The following is a 26,926-nucleotide window of genomic DNA, read 5'->3' on the forward strand; positions in this document are numbered from 1 at the left end:
CACAAACAGGACAGTGAAGAAAGGAATTATAAAAAGCCATCTAGTTTAGTAAAGTACATGTTGAGTACTTAGCCACTCAACAGGTCCAGCTCCATGCAGGCAAAAGCATAATTATTTTTGTCATGACTAATATTTACTGCTCTAAAGCGGTAGAAAAAAGCTCAGACTTCTTTGAGCTGTTCTCTCAACAAGTGGGGGGACTCCACCCCAGGCAGAGAAAGGTAGCTTTAGAGGATATAGCAAAATTTATATATCCACAGATGTTTGCCAATTAACATGGTGTTCTGTAAAACTACCCCAAACCAGAAAAGCAATGGAGCGTATGGCAGTATGTGTGCTTTGGGTACCACTGTCAGATAGGATGGGTATGATGCTCAAGTCTCATGCATTCAAGTCCAAATCTTGTGGTCATCAGCGAGCAAAAGCAAGGGAGCTAAACATTTTCTTCTGGTAGCATGAGGCACATATGACCACCTATTCTGTGCTAGCACAAGCAAAGCTCATGGAGGAAGATGATTTCATACTGCCCTGCTAAGGCAGAATTTCTTGACTTTGTGATTACTAAGCTACATGCACATTGCATGCCTCATGGTTGGAAGCATTTGTTTCTGTTGCGTTTATTACACCAACTGACCTTACACGGACAAAAAGCTATCTGGCACACTTGCTAAGACAACACATCGCAGGGGCTCAAACTGTACAGAGCTCCCTGCCAAAAAGGGCCTTGGTGCTGCCAGACAGACCTGAGCGAGAAGCAAGCCCTGAGAGTTGTCCCCTGCCAGGGGCTTGGGTGGCAGGGAGCTGAAACAGAAGCTGTCGAACCCAAGAGACGATGGCCAAGGACAAGCTGGTGTGCACAGCGGCGTGGCCTATGGAAACCAACTGGTCCTCTTCTAGCAAGACAGGAAACCTATTACTGAACTCAACTTGATGAAAAAAGGGCTTTGGGAAGGATATTTTTGATGTTCAATATTGTTATTTCCCTATTTTCTCTTCATGATGGCACTGAATGAACTGAGACCCAGTGGGGACCCACTTTGCCTGAAGGAACTGTGGAATGTGCTTGGTTAGACAAGTTCAACAAATAGCCAGGGTATTTGGATATACATGTCAACCCCACGTGGGATGGAATCTCTCCCAACGATGGTATCAGGACACAAAAATTTGTCTTATGTGAAGGAAGAGACAACACTACATGCAGTCCTACTGTCAAGCAGGATTTTTGATGTGTTGTTGTTTAAATGACAGCCTTCTCTTTTGAAGAGATTTTCTTTTCTTCCAGAGTAATTGTACCAGTAAAAATTAGCCCTGCAGTACAACTGCAGAGGTTTCTGCTGAAGCAGTGAGCAACTGTTATTTATTATCCTCACAAGAGATCAAAAACCTGCATAAAAAAACTGAATATAAGGATACTGCACATTTTCTGACCTGGAAACCAGAGAGCTGTTTTTGTGGGAAACGTGGTAAAAAACAGTAACAAAAAACACGTAAACAAATTAGTTGAAGATTTTGAAAGTGAGATTTCAAGGAAGAGCACGTCAATTCTAAATAAATAATTGACCTAGATATTCAAGAGATGTAATGTCTCCACTAAACACTCACAGTGTCACAGTGCTAGCACATTTGCCCTTGGAAGAGACACAGATTTTCTACACCTAACAAGACTCACACTAGTTCTGTAAAATATTAACAGTTCGGTCAATATTAGCACATGCATTTTCTTTTTTTTTTCCCCTTCCCAAATCCAAGTGTTAAAACCACCAGCAGGAACAACTACCAGAAGGCAGGAGCCTGTCCAGGTCCAAACCAGCAGCAGCTACATTGTCAGAGCAAGGCCCCATAACATGTGAAGTTGTTCGGGATCGTGTCCTTTCCTTCCCCTCCCCACCACAACCTCCATGGCCCAACATCTTGGCCTACACACACGGATCTTTCAAACAACGCAAGGCTTCCTTCGGTAGGTTCAAGGGCTCGTAGTTTGTGCAGCTCTGAGACCTGCAGGCACAATTCTTGGTCCAAAGGAGGTCTCCTCTGGTTCAAAACCAACACGTTCCTCTCACCTCCAACCGTGCCTCCTGAAAAAGAAGATGGCTCTCTCAAAGCGTGTGCCCGCTGGAGCTGAGCCAAGCTGGATCCACCGGCCCTGCCAAGCTGAGAAGCACAGGCAGGTCTGCATGCAGATACATCAGCTGCTTCTGAGACCTGGCCTCTGCTTTCAGGGACACGGTCACGTTACTGATGTTGGCGCCGAGATGGTTCGTTGTCCACCTGGGATTCCCTTCCCTCAGCCACACGAGGCACGAGGGCCTGGGCAGGAACATTTTGCGAGCTCCCCGCAAAGCTCAGGGCCAGCTTACCAGGCCAAAGCCTCCCGCCCTGTGCCCTCACAGCCCCGCTGCTGCTTGCAGAGACGGGAACGAAACATCCCATATGTTTCCTTTGTCAGCAACATGCCTATTGAAAGCACAGCCACGCGGGTCTCCCCGCTGAGACGCCGGGTCAGGCTATTCATGGGCAGCTATGCGGATGTCAGAAGGTAATGGGAGAAATCCCAAACAACAACACATTTTCACAGGACAAGGTTATAAAATGCACAACTGTGCTTGCAGCATCATTAAGCTAAATTAAACAGGTTTAGGCCTCCCCTGCATACCTCAGAAATTGCACATCCATTTATGATTCATTGCTAATTGCGCACCACTCGAAAGCCCAAACACACTTTCTCAAAGATTTCAGGGTGAAGAAAAGCCCTCGTGAGACCCAGCGTTCCCCCAGCACTGGCTGGGGGAGAGGAAAGAAGGAAGTACAGCACTTAAATACTCATACTTAAATAATAAAGCATTCATCTGAGAGCTGCAGAGACAGCTGTTTATTCTCCAGAGGTCCGATTTCTCAGGGCACTCCTCACAACACTCTCAACAAGTTCACCTCCCTTGGGATTTCTCTCAATTCCTTCCTTAAGATAAAGAAATAGCACTTGATCTTGTGGTGAACGTCTTTAGTCCTTCCCTGAACACAGCATCGCCTGTATCGCTCCTGTTCACCTCCCTCCCGACCACAGGGATGGTCTGAGGCTCCTCCTGCACTGTTAATGTAAGGCTCAAAGGAATTGATTTCTGGATTTTAAAGTTTCTTCATTTTCATTACAGTTTTCTTACTCCTGAACATAATTATCTTCAATATTTCCTCAACTTCAGGTGACAAAAAGAAGTCGGACTCAAAAACTGCTTAATACTCATCTTCCCCATGTCAAAACCTTGAGGCAGAGCTGTCAAAATCACAGATCCTTGTCTCAGAGACTTACAGGCACCAAAGTTATAGAGCAAAGCTTTTAATTAAATGTGGAGCTATCGACAACAGAGTTGAACAACAACAAGATCTGTCATACCATGCATCACATTTCAGCAACAGACCTTACAAGTTTCAGGAGTTACCTTGTGTTATAGTACCAAAGATCTAGCTAGGCTTACAAGTGGCATCACTTGAGAAATGAGAGAAATGTTTTGCAATGGTGCAAAATACACTGCCCATATGTTCCACATGCTCATCACTTCTCAGGTGTCCTCAGCCAATTGTACTCATTACACGGGATTGCAAAACACAAACAAGGAAAGCCTGGAAGGAAGTCATTTTATTTCTGCCATGCAGCGAAGACCATTTTTCCTCTGACAAGATACCAAACGAAACCACCAAGACATGCTTTTTAACAGGTTGACAAAAAATTATAGCTGAAATTCTCTTACCTAAGAGAATTTTACTAATTTCTAGGCACACCGTATGAGTGAACGGCCCACCTAAGAAAAATATGACTCCCCTGTAACTCGGGGAGTATGCAAAGTAAATACAGAAAGCACCTGGAAAACGAGGCTGGCAACAGCTCATTGGGTGATGTTCTTCATTTCCAAAGCCAAACATCTTTCACAGCTGTCAGACCCCGCTCCACCAGGGCACACACACAGATATCACCTGCTCAAGAGCAGCTATCTGCTTTTTTCTCCCCCAAAACATGTTATCACATTGATTGACATGCATAAAGCCATCAGTTATCTGTTGTGCATTGTAATTCAACTTTTTTTTTTTTTTTTTAAGACACCCAAACTCAAGTGCTCTGTTGTTCTCTGCAGGATGTATATCAGTAACAATGTCAGTTTCTTGACTATGCAGAATGTGCTGTCAAATTCAGGATAAAGCTGAAACCCAGTTCGGTTCCCCCCCCCATCTCTCAGCCAGTATAGTACATTTCTGCCAGTTCCGGCCTTGCTGCAGTCCTGGAACAGTTAAATTATTCAGCAGTAAAATTGAAATGCAGTCAACTATTTCAGTTATGTATTTTAAAATACATGACATAAGATTTGAAAATATCGGAAACTTTCTAGTTCAGTGAAACGTGCTGACAGCTGCAGTAACTCAGCACTTTTAAAAATAAAGTCCACTCTTCTGCCAGGTAGATCACATGCCGTTTCTGCATCATTTAATTACACTTCCCAAGCACCAACACATACAGCGCTAGGTGCTCTCCGTTTGGACTTGACAACATTATTTGGCTCCCAAACTCAAATGAATCTGGACCTGATTCTGATAAAGGCTTTCACACAATTTTCCTAGCAAGGACGGTATTTATATAGTGATGTTGAGGTCCTCCTCTCCCCCATCCAAGCCACCATCCCATACCCCCTGAGCTGTTTGCTTCTGTGTGAGCAGAGGAAGTGTTCACAGCTGCGCCCATGTTCCCAGAAGGGCTCTGTAGGGCACCTGTGCGGTGGGAAATAATTAAGAACCAATATCACATGAGCAGAAATCTATTTTCTGACCACAGTTTGAGAATATCTTATCAGAAAACTGCAGCAGTACTTGAAAGGCAGGTATGAAAAACTGCGGAAGAGAATTTCCCTGTAGCAAAACCCTGGGTCACCACTGCAGCAGTCTTCCAGGTAGGGAGGGTGGCCGGGGACCACTAACGTTTGGAAATGCCCTCGAAACCTCTGCTAACACAGGCTTCTTAACATTGAAATCCTCAGCCTCTGTTTCCAGGTTTCTTTTGATCATTTTCATCATGTCGGGATGGCTTCTTCTCCTGTCTTATCCTCTCGTGTGTGTCTTCTCCGACCTCTGTCTCCTGTTTCTAGGATCATGCAGATTCTTCGCCCAGGCTGCATTCGACTTTGCACTTCCTCCTTGAAGAGCCCCAAAGCCAGGCCCCCAAGCAAAAGGGCACAGCCTAAACCCCACTGGGACCCCGGTGGGATAGCTGCTGGCCATGGAGCCCCACACACAGCACCGAAGCCAACGAGCCCCGTCCATTTCACTCCCTTGCTTGTTTGCAAAACACTAAGCAGGCAAACAGGGGTTGTTTGCAGATTCCCCAGCCCATAAACACATCAGTTCGTACCCATTCCCAACAGGAGGGAGATCTTTAGGAACAAGCACAGGGGTGGCAGAGAAGAGGGAAAAGCACGACCAATGCTCAGAGACCCTCCCCGAGCCCAGCAGCTCCCACCCTCTCTAAAACGAGATATGGGTGCTCAGCCCTTCCGAAATCTAGGCCAGTAATTTTCTCTGGGTAAATAAGCGCTTGTGTTCTGCAAAAATTGCTGCCTTAGATGTAGAATACAAAACAAATAAAGATCCTTGCGGAGGAGGTTTCTTTGGGTTTTGTTTTGTTTTTGAGTCCTTCTATTACAGCTTCCATATTTTCCATCTCAAGCAGATAGTTACTAGTAAATTCCTCTCAAGAACTAGCTAATTATTTACTAGCATAAACCTGCTTACACTAAAGTCCAACCATTTTTTTTTTTCTTTCCACACTGCAGACTTATCTTAGTATTTGCTCCCCCAAGTCACATTTATGAGCCTCTGCCAGTAAGCACCAAACAAGAAGTGACATATTGCTGATATAAATGAGCTCAACATATCAAACACACGCCAAATACCTGACAAATTATGTGTTATGGTGGGGCACTGTTTTTTTTTTTTTTTTCTTTTTTTTCAGGGAGGAAGAAAAGGAAAAGAGGGGTAGCGGCCAAACATCAAGTTTGCTGCCAACAGAGAACATAAAAAGGGCAAAAATATGCAACGGGCTTTGAAACAACCACCTCACTTCTCCGTGCACCGCTTCTCCCGCCCGCAGCAGCCCAACGTCACTCAGATGAAGCCAGTCCCCTCGTGCCAGCTGCGTGTCACCACGCCACGGTGGCAGCACCGGGACCGGAGAGGTGCCATAGCTGAAAGGTGCACGCAGCCACCTCTAGCACCTCCAAAATGAGGGACAGGCAAAGCCCCTGCCAGCTTTAGGGCTGGGATCTGTCCCTTTGCACCAGCCAGGGAGGTGGGGCTGCACCAGCACCAGGGGTTAGTAAAGCAGGGTAACAAGGTTTCTGCTGGTTAACAGAAACAAACACATTAAAATGGCCTAATTGTGCTTTTCCGGAAGAGTTATGGAAATCACGTTTCTCAAAAGACAGAATGAGTGTTTTGTTCCTTGCCATCCTAACGCCAGGATACAGCAAATGCAGAGACCTAGACAGTGCAACTGTGAAAGCTAATTCGATAAGGCTTCGCTATCTCAGGAGGGCAGCAATTATGCTACATTTTCCAGACTCAAGGCTGTGTCTGGACATCCTTCCTCATCTCCATAACCACTCTGCGAGACAGCATTCGCAGAACCCCAGCCAGGTCTTGACCGTGCTTATCTGCCAACAGGGGGATGCTCAATGTCCACACGTTGGTGCCTGGTGTTATTAGGAGGCCACGTCTCACATCCACCCGCTGTGCTGCAACGCTGCTCTACAAAAAATAAAAGTGCCAGAAGGAAAGACACCAAAACTCTCCAGCTTCGCTTATTCCAAACAGAACCATATAATTTTGCCATTTATACATAAACACAGCAGGAAATTAATGCAAACGTGAGACAGTGGGGGTATTTCTGCACAGTCTGTAAACTGAAAAGGCAATCAGCTCTCTGCAGTTGCTGAACCAGCCTATGTTACAAAATGACTAAAACAGGATCCTTCTGAACTTGGACACCTTGATTGTACGCAGCTCTTGCACAACACAGCACACAGAAAGGCTGCCAGCAGTAGGCTAGATGGGTTAGGAAAAACAAAAGACGAGAGGACTGTTTCATCCTGCAAAGGTCTATCCTTCATGGGAGAAGTGGATGAAGGAGATTTGAGGGTTCTGAGGGGCAATGGACTTGGAAGGAGCAAACACTAGAACATGGCCAGCAAAACTGGAGTGCTTTTAAAACAAAAGCAAGCAGCGACTGTGGGCTTGCTTCACAAAGGGAGGGTGGCAGAGAGCAAAAACAAGTGTGCCGCTTCCAGCATTTGTGCCCAGCATCGTGCAGAAGCGTGAAGGCTCCAGGGCCACCAGGGGCTTGAAAGCACTCCCTTCACAACTCCAGGGAAGAAAAACGAAAGCCATGGACCCTGCCACTAGGAAAATCTAAGGGCGTAGCAGTGGGGGGAGGGAAATCCTGGACAAGTTCATCAGAGGCACTAGAAATAAAGTTATCCACAATGTTTTCATATTTATAGCGCCCAAAATATAATAGCAGGCCCTGCGAAGCAACTGCACCACCGATGGCTGTCAGGCAAGCCTCTGAAACAGCCAGGCCCATTTAAGACATCCCTGAAGCCATTATCTGGGATTATCTGCTTTTTGTCTCCTGCCGAGCACTCCCGTAAGCATCAGCCCCCCAAAACTGGGATTTCAGTTCCCGGATAGGCACCCCTGGGAAGCAGAAGCACCCTCAGCATGCCCTGCCCTAACTTCCTGCCATTACCGCGGAGGTTTTCTGGCACACAGGACACGAAGCCTCACAGCAGAGATGGGGAACGCACAGCACTGATCAGCCAAGCCGAAGAAACACTCGGACAATCTTGCGTATCGACTTGTCAGACAGTTATTTTGCAACAAAATAAAATCACAGCCTTCGTAAACAGAGAGCCAGGCAGCTGGTAATTAAGCGTTACATAAACACCCACCTAAATTACACAGAGCCAATGGCCACCTCCAGCACAAGCACCAGGCAATTACCCCGGCGGTGTCCTCCCCGTTCCTCCCTTCCCACCACCACCACCAGGCCCCTGCCACCCCCCGGGGGGACCTCCCAGCACCACCACCAGGCGAGGTGCTGGCGGCGGGGGGCACACCTTGGCCTTCCTTTCCTCAGGCCTCGCTGCTCAGCACACGTCCCCCCAAAAGGTCTGCTGGACCTTCCACCAGCCACCACAGGGCAGGAACATGCAGGAAACGCAGAGCGAGGCCGGGAGTCCCGAGGGACACGCTGCCGAGGCCCCGCTGGAGTCGCCGCCTGCCTTAACGCGAGTGGAGGTTGTGTTAAGCTATTAAAGTGAATGCAGGGGAATTAAAACACGAGTAGTGAAACAGAAACACCAGCTCCCTTCCACGCTTCTCTGCTGCCTTGGAAGTCCTTGGCTGCCAGCGCGGATTAATTGCCAGCAACAGCTCCCAGTCACTCTCCTGGCCAAAGCCAGAAAACGTAGGCACGACTTGGCCCTCGGTGTCGCAGCCCATTCCCTGCTGCCCTCCTGCAGCCATCTCCACGCCACGGCCTCTCTGCTGCCATGGCTATAACCGAAAAAAGCCCCACAGCAATGCGAAGGGGATTTCCTGGCGTAGCTGTGCTGCCAGGCACGGAGCAGGGGGCAGCTTTCTTCTCGTCGTGTCGCTGAGACACTTGGCCGTGACACCACCGTGCCAGCCAGGGGTGCGATCCCTTTATTTATTTATTTGCTCCACACAAGCTAATTCAGCTCTCAGGCAAAGCCGCACAGCCCGAGCAGGTTCAGAGGTGAGATTTCTATGGCCTACAAAGCTGTTTTGTGCCTACCCTGCGCTTCCAGCAGCCGTGCCGCAACAGAGGCTTATTCAGGCGCAGAAGTGCCACGAAGGCACCCAGTTTTTCACGTTGCAAGTGAGGAAACAAGACACAAATGGGGATCCTCCAAGGCCACAGCAGGAGATGGCCACGAAGCCACTGCTGGCTTCCAAACTGGGCCACCCAGGGCGGGCACAAACACCCCTCCACGTGTACGTGTGGTGTGCGTGTCCCCTCTCGCTTTGGCCCTGAGCCGGAGCAGGAGCCTTCTGGGCACCTACCTGCTGGGAAAGTAGGAAGCCAACACCTGAAACTCTTTGGCAACCTTATCTGCCGTGGGTGTTGGCTGTGCCATTTCCCAGCAAATGCCATCTTGCAGGCAGGCAGGGAGCCATAAACCCAGCACCCAAACGTGGTGCAGGGCAAATACTCCCCACATAGCTCCTGCCATGGGGCAGCAGCCTGGGGGTGGGGGCACCACAGGAGGCTCGTGGTGAGGCCTCCCAGCCCCGGGCACCCCCGGGGGGCGGCTCGCAGGAGGGCTCCCGGTGCATGGCCGGGCAGGGGGGACAAACCGGGACCCGCTCAGCCTCCGGAGCCCCCCGGGGGCTTCAGGCACTGCCGAACAAAGGCAGCGAGGCTCCGGCCCGAGGGCAGCCGCGCTCACACGGCGACCACCCCGTGTCCCCGTATCCCCCTCCACCTGCCCGGGGGTCAATGCGGAGCCCCCCGCCCCCAGCCCCCCGTCCCCACTCACAGGGCGTGCGTGAAGGCGCTGAGTCCCGGGGGCACGGCGGCCAGCCCCCTGCCGGAGCAGTCCACTCCTCGGTCCCCGTCGCAGCTGCAGGCGGCCGGGCAGGGCGGGGGGGAGGCCCCTCCGCCGGGCCCTCCGGCCGAGCTCCCCGGGCCCCATGCGACGAGGCCGAGCAGAGCGAGGAGGCACCGCATCGCCGGCCCCCCCCGCCTGCCCGCCCGCCCCGGCACGGCACGGCACGGCACGCCGCAAAAACGCGAGAATAATGAAAACAATAGCTAAAAAAAAAAAAAAAATTAAAAGCACGGAAACAACCAGAAATTAATATTAAAAAAAAAAAAAAAAGCTCTCTCCGGCCGCCAGCCCGCTGCTGGCCGGCGCGGCGCGGCCCTGGGGCTGTCTCAGCGGCGCGCCCGCCCCATGCAGCGCCGTGCCCTGCCCTGCCCTGCCCTGCCCTGCCCGGCCCGGCTCAGCCCCGCAGGTAGGGCGCGGGGGCGGCCATCGCCGGGTGCCGCGGGGCGGTCCCCAGGGAGCGCGGCCGCCGAGCGGCGCGGGGCTGCGGGGCTGCGTGCGGCGGGGCTGCGGGGCGCGCCCGCCCCTCCCGGCCCTGGGTGGCTGCGAGCCGCGGCGGCGGCGGCTGCTGCTGTGCGCCCTGCGCCGAGGTGCGTATGCTAATGAGGTGGCCGCCCCGCCGCCCCCATTGGCCCGAAGGTCGTGAATATGCAAATCGAAGACGGAGCGTGGCCAATAGGCGGCGAGGGGGCGGGGAGAAAGGGGGCGGGAGCTGGCTCCGCGCCGCGCCCCCGCGGCCTGGAGGCGACCGCGCAGCGCCGCGGAGCGACCCCGGCCCGGGCAGTGCCTGGGGAGTGCCTGGGGCTGGGGGGGGCTCAGCCCTGGGCAGGAAGGTGGCCAACCCCAGCGGGGCCGCCGAGGTTCACAGCTTAAAAACAGCACACGGAGAGCAACATGAAGGAGATACACGACTCCCACGTCGAATAAAAGGAGAGAAATCTCAAAAAAAAAAATAAAAAAATAAAATAATAAAATAATAAAAAAATAAAAAAATAAAAAATGTTCCTAATTAGGAACAAATAAAATCACACATTGAATCTTGTAAGGGAGCAATTGCATGCTCTGCTCTTTTCATTACCAAAACATTTGGCTGCGCTAGCAAGGAAAATTATTTCTTCTCAAGCCATAGGTATCAGCACATGCCCGGTGAAGTCGCAGGGGATGCGCACTCCATAGAGTTTGAGTTGGATTTTCTATTGGTATAAAATAACCTGATAACGTGCCCAGGTGCACTTTATTTATCCAAGCCAGCTCCTGTACATGCCAAATACCTTATTTTGGCAAGTATTTTATTTTGGCGTGTTCTCAGAAATGAGCCTGATTTCTTCCTGTACCTTCCTGGAGCCCTGAAGATCCACACAAGCATTATTTCTGTTTTGTTACAGCAAGTAATTCCTCCTCGTTACCTAACACGGCAGGGGCCGTGCTGCTCTCCCCTCCCTCAAACCCTGCAGTGAAACAACAGACCTGAGCTGATTCATATTTTGAAGCAGTACAAAGAATTTATTCACCTGGAGGTGTTTTAGTTTCTCTAGGACTAACTTTAAGTTGCCATCCTGCAAAGCTCTTGAGAAGGTGCCCAACCCGACAGGCTTCGGGTTTCCCATAACCAGGGGTAAGGGCTGAATGAGAGCCTTATTTCAAGTAGTTTGTATTTTCATACAGAGAAAGGGAAAGTAACTGCTCAGTAATTAAGTTTTATGATCAAATCGAGTTATCAGCTATTAGAATATCTTCAAAAATTTGGGCATAAGTGTACGCTAGTTATTTTAGGACTATATTCTTCCCTCTGCTAATTCCCTCTTAGTTGCCCTCTCTCCAGGCAACTAAGTCCCTTAGGGGTCGTGAGCAATTCTCCACCTCGGAGATCAGCTTTGTTTGCCAACATTTTTGGAAACGTTTTTTTACGATGTCGCCTCTGTTGTTAAATAGTGAGGAGGTCATATAAAAACTGAATAAACATCTTTACATTTTAAAATCACCACCAGGCCTAAAAGTCAGAGGATACTCGCACTGGAGAGGGTCTGGTGCAGATTTGGGATCTGACACTCATTAATGCTGATGCTTTCCAAGGGCTCTGGACACACTGCAAATAGAGTTTTGGTGGAGGAGAGCAAATGGACCGCTCACTGATGAATTGCTGCTCAGAATATATATCCACTGGCCATCATCGCAAGAATGACCCAAAAGCATGGCATTTATACCAAAAATGCCAGACAGGAAATTATTGTGCAAATTTCTGGGGACACTAGGCACGAAGCGACGTTATTTGTCAGTGCTTCATGGATCACAACCTTTGGAGACAAGTGTCACTTCCCAAAAGTAATTGTCACACTTTATCCTGATTTTCCTTTTATCTTTTTTCTTTTTAAATCACTTAACTAGCAGCATTCTCCTTGCCTAATGAGAGTTACTTTGGACTTTTCTTTTGAATATACCTTCACATTTACCTAAAGCTGTTCCTGCACACGGTTACCAAACTGCAGTGTGACACACTTGTTTACATTGCGAAGTACAATAGGATCCGGATTCAAAACTGGGACGCCAAGGCGCTACCGAAATGCAAGTAATACAATAAATCACTAACCTCTGCCTTTTACTTACTGCCGCTTGGAGTAGGTGAGAGCTGTGAGGACTGCTCTGCTGCTAGCCAGGCTGTCTCCAACACAGATTAGATTTTATTCAGACAATACTACTGCGCTGCTCGGGCCAGGAAGCCGAGCCATGATTAGATAAGAACCACGTGCAGGTGATTTTACTTACCTTTGAAGTACACAGGACAAAACCCAACACTGCCCAGGAAGACAACATTTTATTTATTTATTATTTTATTTTTATTATTCTTTTTCCCTTCCATTCCACAGATCTATTTTCTAGATAGCAAAGGAGAAATCAGAAAGAAACTCGGAAGAACTTATGATCTGTTTTAGATCATCAGACATATGACGGACAAAAGTCCAGTAACTTCACACAAATTGGCTAACTTGGATAATCATGTTTGCCTTCTGTGCTGTCAAATCACATTAACAAGCCAGGAAAATAAAATACTATTAAAATAATGGAAGAAGGGGAGGGAACTTAATTGTAAGAGGGAGGAAATTACTGCTTAAACATCACAATTTCTCACCAAGACACATTTTGAAGCAGTATTTTCTAAAACTGAAGATGATCCCCCAACAATATCAGAATGTATTGATTTTACTCTGGATTTTGTATTAGCAGAAACGCTTCAACATATGAAACATTTCTCAATACATCAAGTGGCAGAGCCAAACAAATACCAAGATCATAAGAGGTATCTGAGGACAGCTCATTTTGAAATTAGTAGAGGAAGTTTCCCCAAGTCTTGCAACATTCAACAATACACGTATGCCTTTCTTCTTTGAAGAGCAGGAAGAAATGCTTAGCATGTATCTAATCTGAAGGCTTTTTTGGCAAGCATATTTTAGAATACAACTCGGTTTTGTAGGCTTTTCTCCTTCATTTTTAAAGGGGGAAAGCAGAAGAGTTTTTCAAGAAGAGGCAAACTATGGACTATGGACAATTATCATGCCCAAAGTAGGTTATAGTATTTTTGCTTGGTCATTAACACAGCATTGCTAATAACCAACAGCCCTATAGTCAGAAGATGGTACAGAAATGCCTTTTAAAAATATATTTATATATATAGATAGCTGGGGAAAACCATTTTTTTCCAACCCTATTAAAACAACCTTGTCTCCTGATACCTACGTTCATCAGGCCACACAATTGGTTCTAAGCAACTCTCACACACCTTGCAGAAAACGGCAAGTGCCAGGACAAGAAGCAAACTGAGGACAAAAAGGTGTTAGAAGCGCAGCAGGCAGGGTTCATCAGGTTAATGTTAATACAGAGCCAGTCTCAGCTGCATACAAGTTTCGCCTTTTCCAATTAGCATTGTTTTAAACTTGGATGAAAATACACAGTAGCACCAAACCCAGCATGAACCTCCATGAGAAATTATCGGGAGGGGAAAATAACTTCAGTGGAACAGTTGCTCTGTCTATGAAGTGTAAATGTTTGGTTCTGCTCAGTGGGTGCACTTTTAAGAAGGAATATGCACTTTGACAAAGTACTTTTCCAGCTTGTTTGGATACTGACTGCTAGTTCATGGTTGACATCAGAAGTCAGGCAAAAATAGGTGTTTTAACATTTTTTTCCCCAGTTGTTTGGAAGTCAAAGTAGTTATGCCTGTAATTACAATAAAAAACACGAGGTAGCTAAGCTCCTGTTTTTTAAGATACGAAACATCATTACCTTTATTCAGTCTTTGATTCACCTTTAGTCTTAAAATGCAATTCAGAGCTTTTCTCTGTGAATCTGGACTGTATTTAGAAGAACACAGCTAGATCATGGAAATTATTTGTTTTTAAAAATTAAACTGAAAATCCATACTTCCAATTCAAGTGATACCAGTCTTCTGTATCAAATAAAAATATATATATAAAAATATTTTTGCATATATTTTCAATTCTCACTCCAGCCTACTTGTATGAAAAAAACCTTTTTGCATTCAGAACTGAAGCATTTCTCCTGCCTTTATCTCAGTTCATAACTTCAGGCACATTTTTCTTAAAAGACCTTACAAGGTCTTTAAGCTAGGAATTACAGATATTTAACATCTCATTACTGGAGATGCTTGCTTCAAACAATTAAAAGATAATATCTGACTCAGAATAATACACATCATGTAAGTTCATGCAGCTGAAACTAAGGAGGTCTCTAAAACGCAGGAGGTCCATGATATTACACGCCCTTTATAGCATTCTAATTTTCTCCTCGTCTCTCCAACACATCACAAAACATAGGGCAGAAAAGGCAAGATTCATGAGCAACCAGGAAAACAAACTAAAACCCAGGATTTAAAGTTTTCTTTGCACGCCCACACACATGCACTGTTTATGTTATGCCCCAGAGATTATAAACACCCAACTACAGCTGCCTGAAAACAGCACCAAAAATGGAAAGTCAGAAAAAAACACACAAACACAATGCACGTGAAATTCACCTTTTATTTTTCTGTTGATAAAACCCCGAGATCCCTCACAGCAGCAATAGATGCAGAAGTTACCTGCAGAACTGTTATCTCTTCTTAATCTGTTTGCACACCCAAGTGTGTCAAGTGTGTAGGGACTGCATATTAACACAGTACAGGCACTGCTCAGTAGTAAAAGAAATCAAGTTTCTCAGCATATTTTAATCCACCCTTTCCTCAACATAATAGGGTTTTCGTAGTAATAAAAGATGACCGTTAATGAGTTATTTGCTTATTGGATATTTTTTTGTTGTTACAATTAAAAAAACCTTGGTATTAAATTCTACACGTACAATTTATATGCCCGGGTACACTTCCCCACATTTTGTAGTGGATGACAAACTGTAGCCAAATGCTTCCACTCAGAGTGACAACCCTACTGCATTCAGCAGCTCTAGCTACACCAAAGTATTTCCTTAGAGTAACAAAAACCACTGCTTCGTTCAGTAACACCAAGGGATACACGTTTTAAAATGCACATTTCTATCTTGTATCCATACCTTTCTTTAATATATATATTTATATATAGCTCTAAAGCAAATATCTACTATTTTACAATTAAATTAAAACACATCCACGATTGATCTAACTAGTGATTTTGGTCTCAATACTTTAAACATTAGTTGTTCCATAAAAATATACAATTCAACAACATGGTCCTATCAGTGACATGAGGCCTTTAGATAGAGACCCATGACAGATAATCAACCATGCATTTCAGTGCTCAATGTCATCTAACTGATAAATATTTATACTGCATTTTCAAACTATCAGTATCTTTAAAATCTCAATTTCTCTTTGCAGGCTTACCATGCTTGCAAACATGCAGAAAGCAATCACATTTCTCACTGGCCTGTAGCAATCACATTTTTTTCTTTTCCCATAGATGAGCTGAAGAAGTACAAACTTCATGCTGTCATTTTTAGATCTTTAACCTTTTACTTTCTTTCACATACTGAATTATTTCACAATCGATCGTACTGTTCCATGTGGAAAAGCTAGGGAGTAGCCACATGGTCAGAACTGCACTTTTAAGTCTCTAAGAACTTTATTACTAAGAATCAATTAGTATGCACTCATAGCTGCCATACAAGTTAACAGACACCCAGTAGACAATCAAGTTAATTATAGATATATACCAAAAAGTGAAGCTTTTAAAATAAACAAGTACAGCCTCAAACCTGGTAGGTTCACAGAAGTGTACTTTTGTCCAGAAAAAGGTTGTTTAAAATGGCACACAAAAAATGAGCCACCATCAACCACACTTGGAAAAAGACATGGTTTATACCTGGAGATTTCCTTATTGCCACCACAGCACCATTCCATATCAAGTTTTACAGCGATGTTGACGCTGCTCCTTCTGCAGTACAAAGGTGAACCCTCCAAATCAGAAGTAGTCAGCAATTAACCCCAGACAAGTTCACATTAGGGTTACGCAACATGTAAGCCTCGGAACGTTTTACCCTTACAAATGTAACAATCAGTAATTTAGATACTAATGACTCCAAGTTCTGTACAGTCACTCTGTATATAAGATTTTACAACAGGACATACTAAGAACACGAAAGAGGTATGACAATTAAATTCAACTTTTTTTTTAAACAGCAGAAAGTCAGGGAAACATCTGGAATTCTTTTTCACTGCATTAACATATCTTCTGTTTTTGAATATAAAAATACATATAGAGACTTAATCCAGAACTGCAAACAATTACATCTTTTCCCCCTAACTGCTTTAAAATTAGTACAAAATAAGTTACAGGAAAGACTGATTGCTGCAAATTTGTTAATGTCAGCTATTACAAAGTCATTATATGAGAACACCAACTGTAGATTATTTACAGGCGAGGTAATAAAATTTTCAGAATAACGAATTACGATTTAGCAGAAGTGTAAAAATAATGTACTCACCAAAGCATTACAAAATCTGGTATTGTTATCAGTTACATAGTAGATCATGATTACATTTTGTAGTTGATATACAACATGGTCTTAAGAAAAGTGCCAAAATACTGCTACATAAGAATCTTTTTTCCAAAATAATTCAGCAAAAACCCTTCAGATTTAATGTTAAATAATGCCAAAGTAAAATAGGGGAAAAAAAAAGTGATGTCAATTGTAGAAATAGGTCTTATTAAATGCCTTTCAAAAATCTGTAAATTCACTTTCATGCATAAAGTTCTGACATGAAAAAGATTTATAAAAATCAATATACGTGCTTTTCCAGGGTCTCCTAGGCTATTTTAAAAGTACACATTCTTCTTAAAATGTGAAAAATGCATGGAATCTGAAAACATTCTAAAAACAGCTGAACTGCCAAGGGCTGTCATCAGTGGCACCAAGTCCTGCTGGAAGCCAGTCACTACCAATGTACCCCAGGGGGTCACTACTGGGGTCCATACTGCTTAACATCTTGGTTAAAACATGAGTGATGGGACTGAGTATGCTCCCAGCAAGCCATTCTGGGGAACCTTGTCAGGCTGGAGAAATGAGCAATCAAGAATCTCCATGCTGAGCAAAGGAAAGTGCGAAGTCATACACCTGGGGAAGAACAATCCCATGCACCAGTACAGGCTGGGGGCTGACCAGCTCGCAGAGAAAGACACCAAACTGGTCACAAGCCACCAATGTGCCCTTGCAGCAAAGACAGGCGCCAGCCTCCTGGTCTGTGTGAGGAAGAGCACTGCCAGCAAGGTGAAGGAGGTGATCCTTCCCCTCTGCTCAGCCCCCTGAGACACAGCTGGAGCGATGGGTCCAGTTTTGGGCTCCCCAGTGGAAGACAGACATGGGCATACAGTGAAGGGCCACAAAAATGATTAAGTGATTGGAGTATCTGACAGACAAGGAGAGAGACTGAGACGATTGGGATTGTCTAACTTGGAGAAGAGAAGGCTCGGCGATGTTCTTACCAACATCTGTAAATGCCTGATGTGGAAGAGTTTAAAAGAAACAAACAAACAAAAAAAAAACAGGAGCCAGACTCTTCTCAGTAGTATACAGTGATAGGACAAGAGGCAACAGCCCCTAATTGTAATATAAGAAACTCCATTTACACATAAAAATGGACATTTTTAGTGTGAGAGAGATCAGAACACTAGAACAGGTTGCCCAGAGATCTTGTAGAGTCTCCATCCTTGGAGATGCTCAGAATTCAATTTGTCACAGCCCTAAATAACCTGCTCTAGCTGGGGGGTTGGACGAGATGATCTCCAGGAGCCCTTTCCAACCTCAATCATTCTACGATTCTAAAAAAAATGACAGTATCTTTTGCAGCCCAGGAATTGCATCGACTGAGTCACAAAGCAAACTATACAATGTAAATGGAATATATTTTCTCTTTAAGTTATTGCATACAAACATTAGTTTTGCTGCCTGCGTTTTGCCGATCTCATTTTTTCAAATCTTGACTCCATTTCTTCCAGGACCTTTGGCGTGTATCGTACAACTAATTTAACCTTTCCTTGGGCTGCCTTCAGCAGTTCTACTGCTTTTTCATGGTGTTCACCTTCGACACTCTGCAAAGCATAAAGCATTAAGTATCATATTAGTGAGGACAAACACAGAAAACTTTTTTTTTTTTTTTTACAACTTCTATATAATCAAATATTTAAATATTCTAATTCGAAGACTTCACAAGAACAACGTCACCCAAGCTCAGGATTTTTTTCTCCAGCATATCATTAAGAAGTGATAATAAATATACTGATCAGTATTAGTAAGAGTAGTGCAAAACTTCTGGTTAGGCTTATGCTGAGCCTTTATATACAGTCACTCATTTAGATACAGTAAGTGAAAGAAGGAGAGTATTAGGCAATTATGAAATTATATTTAAGAATCAACAACTTCAGGAGGACATTTGTAATTGGTTTCTTCTTTTGTCATGCATTTTAAATTTAGTTGTGTACCTCAATTTACCTAATAGGCTACTTCAAATTATCTTGCATTTAGTTAAGGACAAGAGACCCCCCCCAAAACAAAACAAAACAAAACTGCAAGGTAGCTGCCTTCTGGATGCTATCATATATTAGGCAAAATGACATCTGCTGGGCAGGTGCAATGGAGCAGCTAGCACACTGTACGTTGCTTGTCTTAGCACTCCATATGCATCTAGTAGTAAATGCAAGGTATTGGGATTAACTTCCTCTGGACTGATCAAGAGCAACATAGCCCAAATAAACAAGGCCAGATTTAAAACAAACAAACAAACAAAACACAAATCAAAGCAAAAACAACAAAAACCCTTCCTAAAACAACTCTCACAATTTATTCAGGTTATACTAGATTCATCCTATTATAAAATTTAAGCAACAATTCTCAACAACTGCATCCAAATACACAATCCTGGATAGCATACATTCTCTCAGCACAACTTATTTCTTCCAAACTTATCAAACACAACAAAGGGACTACCCCAAGCCTACCTCCCACTGGTGCTATTAGAAGCTAGAAGGCAGGTGATGTACCTGTTGATTGGAGGGTTTCCCCGTTACTATAAAGTTACTTACAGAAAGAAAGACAACAGTTAAAAAAACCCAAGTTATTTCTCTTCTGTCAGACTCAGACAACACATACAGTCGAATGCTTTCATGTTTGTTATTCAAGTGAATGTGTAGGTTGTTCCAATTAAAACTGGTAACAAAAAGCTGGCAAAGTTTTATGCTTAATTATATCCAAACACCTAAAATTCTGAAGTGCACTTAAAATCTCCCAACGGGAAGGAAAAAAAAAAAAACACCCCTCAACTTGTTTTAAGGCACATTCATTGCAGTCTTGGCTGTGGCAACTTACTTTTCAAGTATTAAATTAGCAATTACAATTACAATGATGTCTGACATGTGTTAAGATGACAGGAATCCATCTGCAAACATCAGGAGATTCTCCCTCTGAGTTGGATTTTGCATTCTCGCAGTGTTTTATGCACTTACTGCATTCTTACCATGTCTTTATATGCTTATACACGTGTATGCACACAGATTCAGGCATTGCTGGATGTGACAACTGTCTGATGATCAGGATTGGGTTGGGGTGGAGTAATTGCTTTTTCTGTAGGAGGGTCTGTGGGCGGGGAAGACCTCATCTGAGGACAGCTGATACTTAGGGAGAACGGACTTGTCCCTTGATAATTTAAAATACTAGGAAAGCTAGGACAGGGGCAGTTGCAGCACTTTGGCCATGATTTCACTTGTGTTTCCTGAAAAGAACAGTTGGACTCCCAGGTAGCAGTCAGGAGACAGGCACATCAGATCCTTGCTAGCAGGAATTTCCCACAGTAGACAGCCAATAAGTCTCCATTCCTTCTGTGAGCCCAAAAACCACCCAGGCTATACAGAAATTTATTTCAAGACTGAGAGTCAAACTAAATTGAGTTGGCAGATGTAGTTATGAGAACACTGATGTCAAGCTACCGCATCATAAAAGCTTCTGTAAATAAAACTAGAAGTTTGAGAGATTTAGACGCGTTTTACAGGCAGCCATCTTAAATCAAAACCTGTCCGCAGCCTCCTCTTTCCAGTCAACCTGTGTTTTTCTTTTTGTGTTGTAACTCATCAGAAGAGGATACTTATTAAAAATAAAAAGCTACAGAGCACTTCAGGCATATGCTCCTTCAAACGATAGAACACCTCTTTCTGAAGCTTAGCTTAAGTGAAGACAATAAATCACACAACCAAAGCTAACACCACCTTGTTCTTCCATCTTAATACAGCGTTCATTATGTACTAGTGTAGTTATTGGCATAATGATGTCAAGGAACCTCTCCTCGGTCTACAGCAATGTAACCTAATTTACTACTTACCTCAGAAGCTACAGAAAGCTCTACTAGTCACAATCTGCATCATCAAATTTGGATCGAACAGGAATCCACAATGGCAATTCAATGATATTTAAGAAAACCACACCTCGACTAGATTTCTACCACCTCTAAAATCTGAAATGTAGACATACATAGTACAGTTCCCAGGTGAGAATGATAACGAAAGTATAATCCAAGGCCTCTCACTGCGCACACAAGTTCAGAAACCTAAGCAACATATCTTTGCAAGGACAAAAAGAACCAATTAGGCCAAGATCAGAAGAGGACGTTGAGCTCGTGTCATGCATATTCTTTGTGTGCCCCCAAGTGGAAACAGGTAGTTACTGCTACGTAAAGTGAAAAACAATTCCTACCACTCCGTTTACAGAAAGAAGCTGGTCTCCACGTTTCAGGCCTCCATGTCTATCAGCTATACCACCAGGGATAATTCGAGAGATATAGATCGGAGAATTTTGTTCTTTGCCTCCCATGATGTTGAATCCAAGACCTTCTTCAGTTTTTGGTAGTTCAACCACTCTGGGATGGGAATGACCTTCACTAGCAGCAAATGCAGCTACGGTGGCCTGTAAGAAATAAATTTTTCCTATTTATAAGAAATTAAATATAGACCCCTTATCTAGACACAGTGAGCAGGTTGAAAAATTATTTTTATCCTGAAGCACAAGACAAATGAGATTAATCTCCTAGATACCAACACTAGGGTGAAAAATTTAGAACCCTAAGAATAAAATCCAATGTAAAAAATTAAAAATAACAAGTCTTTTATTATACTTTTAAAAAGTATAATAAAAATGACCCAGTATGCTTATCCATTTTATCAGACATCTCAATAATACCCTTCTGAATTTTAAATACTCATCTTCTGCTTCTACAGCAACAAGCTACTGAATTTTACTTAATCTACAGTTTGGCTTTTACCTTTGCTGTTGCATTAGCTCTGACTTCTGGGCTACTGCTGATATCCACAGTCTCGTATACATGTTCATACACCTTTAGGGAAAAAAAAACAGCCTAAGTATGGTGAAAACAGTTATTTTTATGCTTAAACAATGTAACAAAATCTCAGTGACAACTTAAAACTGTAGATGAAAAAACCTACACCTCTAATAAGTTGTTCTCCAATTCACTGCAAGGTGCCACACGAGACTCTCCAATACTATAAGAAAATAACTCTCTCAGCATCTTTATTTCTTGGTTAAACCATGAATCTTCTCGGTCTTCAACCCAAATACTCCCTCCTTCTGTGGCATGCAGACCTCATAATGGATTTAGAAATGCTTATTGCTAGTGTAACACACCTGACTGGGGATATGGGTGATTACCTTCTCATGTTTGATTCAAGTTGGAACTCTTCCATAACGATGCATGAAAAATTAATTTGAAGACAGCTCTTCAAAACCCTCCCAAACATCCAGCCCCTGCTCCCCCAAATCCCTATTTTCCTTCAACTGATGCAACTGACTGAGTATCTTCAGAAAAGAAAGGGCATTGAAAACACAGAGGCAATAAGAACACTAATGCCAGGGAGGTGCTCACACCTAGAACTAACCACATCTTCGCATTGACCTGCCAGTCACCTGGATTTGCTAAGCAATAAACACACGGTCCTTGACAACTTCCGTGCCTACAAAGAGATCTTTTAAATCACTGCAGGTATTAACACCAGTGGTAGCACCAATGCCAACAGCAATAGCAGGGTGCATTCAATCACTTCAAATCTCTGAAAGAGTATCTGGAATGAAGAAGAGGTGGTGCAAGGCCACGATGCTGATTTGGCTTAAAAGAAACAGAGGCCATTTGTACTTCACCCATTCTTACCTGCCAACAGAATAACAGACTGCTAGCTGTCGGTAAGGGCAGACCCTCAAAATAACCTCTAGTAAGTAACTTTTTTCTGAGCCATTACTTAATACACCTATACAATCCCAAATTATTTTCTCTTGAACTTTTAAAAACGAGTCTTGTTTGATAAAGATCCATAAGTCAAATTCAATTTTAGAAAGAAAAACATAAGATTATTGAACTGAACATAAAAAGAAAAGTACCATTCCTAATGCAAGGTAACTGTTTGTGAGCAGTTAACTTACCTCCCTCACAGCATTACAGAATTCACTCTGAAGGACCCTCTGCAAAGCCTGTAGTTTCTGCGGCGGCACTTCTCCGCTTCTCTGTAATTTTTCCAGCAACTCAATTGCTCTGCAGATGTCTAGAGAAAAATAAAGCACTGGTAAAGAGGAATGCCTGAAGAGGTTCTAGTGGTGGCTTTTCTTTTGTTTGTTTTTAAATTAAATTAACAGAGCAGTCTGTGCGTGCTTGTGTACATCTTAAGACTATGTTGTAGTTCCATTTCTTCCATGCCTCTATTTATCTAAAAAATGTTACCATAAAGCACCTTATTTGCAGACAATTTAGGTCAAGCACAGCAATACAAGCCTACAAAGAATCTGGAGATAACGCTACTGTATTCATATTTTAAAGAATTTGATTTTTCCTTGAAGCTGAGACCAGGCTGAAATATTTCTTTGATAATATTTACTAGCAATGTTTCACATGCATAACATCATAACCTGTCTAAGGCATGGATGTCACTTTGATATGAGCATCTTGAGTATTGTCAGGCATGCTGATGTTCCTCTTACATTCTAAACCTAGTTCAACAAGCGTACGCCCAATGCTTTCCCCACAACAGGGCTGAGTAAATCTGGCCTATTCAGGCACCACTAGCCTGCGATTACATTAACGGGATTCCAGACAGCAGTTGGAATCAAACGCTTGGCTACAACTTTTACCCGTTTGAAATGCTGTCTTATTTCCTCTATCTCTGATGTGTCTAATTTATCAAAGCGTTTAGAAAAACAACCTCAACTCCTCAATAATCTCAGCTGAGCATTCTGTAGCCCAGAATCCTGAACCCCAAACCTTTTTCCCAGATCCTAGATGTTTGTCCCTACAGATCACCCTGTTGATACTCTCACAAATGCACATGCTGTTTGGTGAAACCAAACTCCCCTCTGAAGGATTTGATTTCAGACCGGTACCAATTAAGATGGGCATCAAACATGACATCAAAGGCTACGTGATATGCTGCAGGCAGCTCTTCAAGAGGAGAAAGGATTAATATTCCTCACTTGCATTTCCAGAGCGTTACATTAGCGACGATTCTGAATCACGTAAGTCCTTGAACAGAAGTAGAACAATCTCTCAGGAAAGCAGACAGAAAGGATTGCCTTCATTACCACAAAGGCACAAAGAAGCAGTGATTAATCTACTATACAAATAAAGCATTGATCATTTTAGAAAAGGCTGAAATCTGGGACACGGCTACGTCCTGAATGCATTACTTCCTTTTTTCAGTAATTAACCTTCAGGCAAGCATTTTTCATGTGAATGCACATCCACTCGATGGCATCGTACCAGCACGGACGACATTCAACAGCCACAAACTTGTCCGCAAGAGCACAGGAGTGTAAGAAGCGAGGAGTCACAACAGGATGGAAAGACATTGATCCTTACATTCTGAAATTAAGGTGAAATGCACTGACAAAAGACAACCCACAGCGAACGCTGTCCAGTTCTGTACGGGATCAGTCAGAGGCCTTACAGGCCACCAGAATGATTATCAGGTGGTACAGTCAATTAAACAAAGTCCAACTTAACTTCACAGACTGCTCATCCCTTAGCACAGTTAAAGCTGCATTTGTGCCACGGACTGGAAAAAAAAATCATTCACAGAAGAGCTCCCAAGTATCACAGCCACAGCCACATGATTTCACACGGGAGTTGAAGTTCCCACACGCCAAGACAACTATGCATTTTTTGGCTCTTTCAAGCTTTAAGAGGATCAGGTGCCTACCAGAAATAAATGTCAAAACCTACATTCTAGCTATTACTACCCCCAAGTCTGCAGAGAACTAGTGTCAGAGAGGCACTGCATAGTTGCTCTTTGTACAAAAATTGCAAATGAAGAAAATGCTCCTAAAACTTTTAAATTACCAATATACACTTGGATTTGTTTTTAACTAAAAAATATATAATGAAATTGAAGATACTCTAGGTGCGACTGTTTATTAAATCTCTTTATCTTAATGATGCAAATTGACCAAAATTCTCAGTAATCTGTATGTCCAGCATCAGCAGCACAACTTCTCTTCGTTTCACGAAGTCTCACACTGAAGAGCTTGAAGTGGAACGAGCAACAAATGGAAAGAAGAAGCTGTTCACCTCCCTTGGCAACAGCAGCAGTTTCAATCCCGCAACACTCCATGTATTCATGACACAAGTCTGGTAATTATGTAAATTACAATCCAACTATCAAATACGTGCAGATGTTTGCAGACAAACGCCTGCTTCGTGCGTATGAAGATCACCGTTCCGTGCAGCAGTTCTCACGCCTATGCTCCCTGAATCGTGCTACACTGTAAGCGTGTGAAGCTGTTACCTCACCATTTGGTTAGGATACTACAATCAATTCAAAAACTGACAGCAGTGTACTGATCGGATGAGTAGCTGCAGTAATCAGCAGTCCAGAACTCCACTTGCTAATTTCTCCTCTTTTATAACATCGATCTTTCATCAGTAAATTGGATATAGTTCCTACCTGCGCCTCCTAAGAGCTCAGACATTTAACTCTGTAGCCTTTCATACCTTAAGGTAAAATCAGCAAGCTTGGGAATCAGCTGGGTCATTCAAACAGCAGACTATGAGCACAGATTCAGCTTGTCAAAAAGTTACTGTGATACACACAGGTTGCACACAAGGTTTTATTTTAGATGAAATTAAAGCAAAAATGCACTTTAACTACAAAAAAAAAAAAAAAGCTGTCTGAAAGCTGTCTTCCTCATAGTCCTGACACTGCATTTTAGCCAACTGTTCAGAATTAGACAAATGAACACGAGAGAATTCTGCTTCCGTGAAGGATTTCACAAAGGAACAATGCAGAAGTAACTCCAGATGTGGTAAAACACAAACAAATAAACAACCCCCATAAAACTTACTGCAAAACAGAACTCATAAATAATTTAAAATTTTATTTTCTTTTAACCTCTTCAGCCTCTTTAGATCAATTGCCCATTCTTCAGGCATTATTTCTCTGATCACAGGTTACCAGATGGGACTCCTGACAGGAAGATGCATTTAAACTAAAACAACACTGGGAAAAACAAAAACAAGCCTGCAGTGAGATGCCACCACTCCATGCATGTGTGAATCAAACAAAGAGGGAAAACGCTGTATGCTCATAGACACTCCTGATTAACCACTTTAGCTGCTTATGTTCAAACAGCGCGGGCGCCTAAGGAGCGTGCAGATTCGCCACACATCACCACCAAAACGTAAGAAAAATTTCCAACACTGTTGGATCCCTGCACTCCACTAAATTTGGGTGGTGTTCTTTGCAATGCAGCTTGGAAGAAAGAACAGATGGGGAGAATTTTCAATTGCCCTCATGGTAAGCATATGGTTACCATTTTAAATCAGACACATTTTCTACACTATTCTCTCTTCTCTTATGCTCTACGCCAACAACATCAGCGATGTTCACTTTCAAGCCGACGATGATTCATCACAAGGTTATCTGCAGCCAGCCCTGCACAATTAACAGAGGTTGTTTACTTCTGTAAATAGAGCGCTGGCTTTTGCAGGTCCATTACACTGTGTTCCCTTTTTCGTCTTTTTCCCTTAAAAAGCCCAATCTGCCAGGAGGATGGCTGAATAGCCCCTTTGTCCCAGATCCCCGAGCAGCTCCGCAGCTCTGTTTGTTTCCACGGGCAGCGCACAGCGGCCGGGCAATGAGCTGGAGGAGGAGGATGCTGCCTGAGCTTTAACCCGGCAGACCCACCAGGAGCAACTAATCCGCTGCCAGAGCAGCTGCCCTCATTAACCAGCTCTGGAGCCGCGGAGCCCTTGCCCAAGCCGCTGTTCGCAGCCCTGCCCCCCCCACCCCCGCCCTCCTCGCCTAAACGCGCGGTGCCCCCCAGCCTGACAGCAACGAGCGGGCACTTGGCGAAGCGGGCGCGCCTACGGGACACCCGCGGAAGCGAATTGAGCCCCGAGAGAAGCCCTCGCGGGCCGCAGGGCCGAGGCAGAGCCGGGGGAGCGCCCCCAGCCCCCGGCCGGGCCGCGCCGGGGCCCCGCGGCCGCCTCACCTCGCTCCAGCCGCACCGGCTCGCCCAGCGCCGCCATCTTGTCCTCGCCGCGGCCCCGCAGGAAGTGACGCGGCTGCCGGAAGCGCGGCCGTTGCTAAGGGAGGTGGCGGGGTCGGGGCCTGGGGGGCGCCCCCAGCTGCCGGGCTCAGCCCCACAGGCGCGGGGCTTCAGCGCCATGAGGGCTGGGTGAGCCCTCCCAGCTCGTCTGGTCACACCAGTGTCACACACCAAACACGTCCCCAAGCACC

At 44.4% G+C, this 26,926-nt stretch overlaps 2 protein-coding genes across 3 annotated transcripts in view; both read right to left on the reverse strand.

The window, feature by feature from the left end:
* LGR4 (leucine rich repeat containing G protein-coupled receptor 4) overlaps nucleotides 1-10,237 on the reverse strand; it is a 73,746-nt gene extending 63,509 nt beyond the window's left edge. For both annotated transcript variants that reach the window (XM_072039163.1, XM_027458136.3), the window contains exon 1: nucleotides 9,600-10,237. In XM_072039163.1, coding sequence (XP_071895264.1) covers nucleotides 9,600-9,790 — 191 coding nt within the window. In that variant the 5' untranslated portion in view covers nucleotides 9,791-10,237. The remainder of the gene's footprint in view (nucleotides 1-9,599) is intronic.
* A 4,450-nt stretch (nucleotides 10,238-14,687) lies between these two features.
* Nucleotides 14,688-26,824, reverse strand: LIN7C (lin-7 homolog C, crumbs cell polarity complex component). Its single transcript, XM_027458327.3, has 5 exons — nucleotides 26,679-26,824; nucleotides 22,623-22,741; nucleotides 21,454-21,525; nucleotides 20,889-21,098; nucleotides 14,688-18,238 (listed from the first exon to the last, which is right to left on the reverse strand). Exons 1-5 carry the CDS (start codon nucleotides 26,713-26,715, stop codon nucleotides 18,083-18,085), a joined length of 594 nt encoding a protein of 197 aa, XP_027314128.1. The 5' UTR covers nucleotides 26,716-26,824; the 3' UTR covers nucleotides 14,688-18,082.
* Between the last annotated feature and the right edge of the window lie 102 nt (nucleotides 26,825-26,926).

This window comes from Anas platyrhynchos, chromosome 5 (assembly GCF_047663525.1).
Source record: "Anas platyrhynchos isolate ZD024472 breed Pekin duck chromosome 5, IASCAAS_PekinDuck_T2T, whole genome shotgun sequence".
In the NCBI taxonomy this organism is placed as follows: Eukaryota; Metazoa; Chordata; class Aves; order Anseriformes; family Anatidae; genus Anas; species Anas platyrhynchos.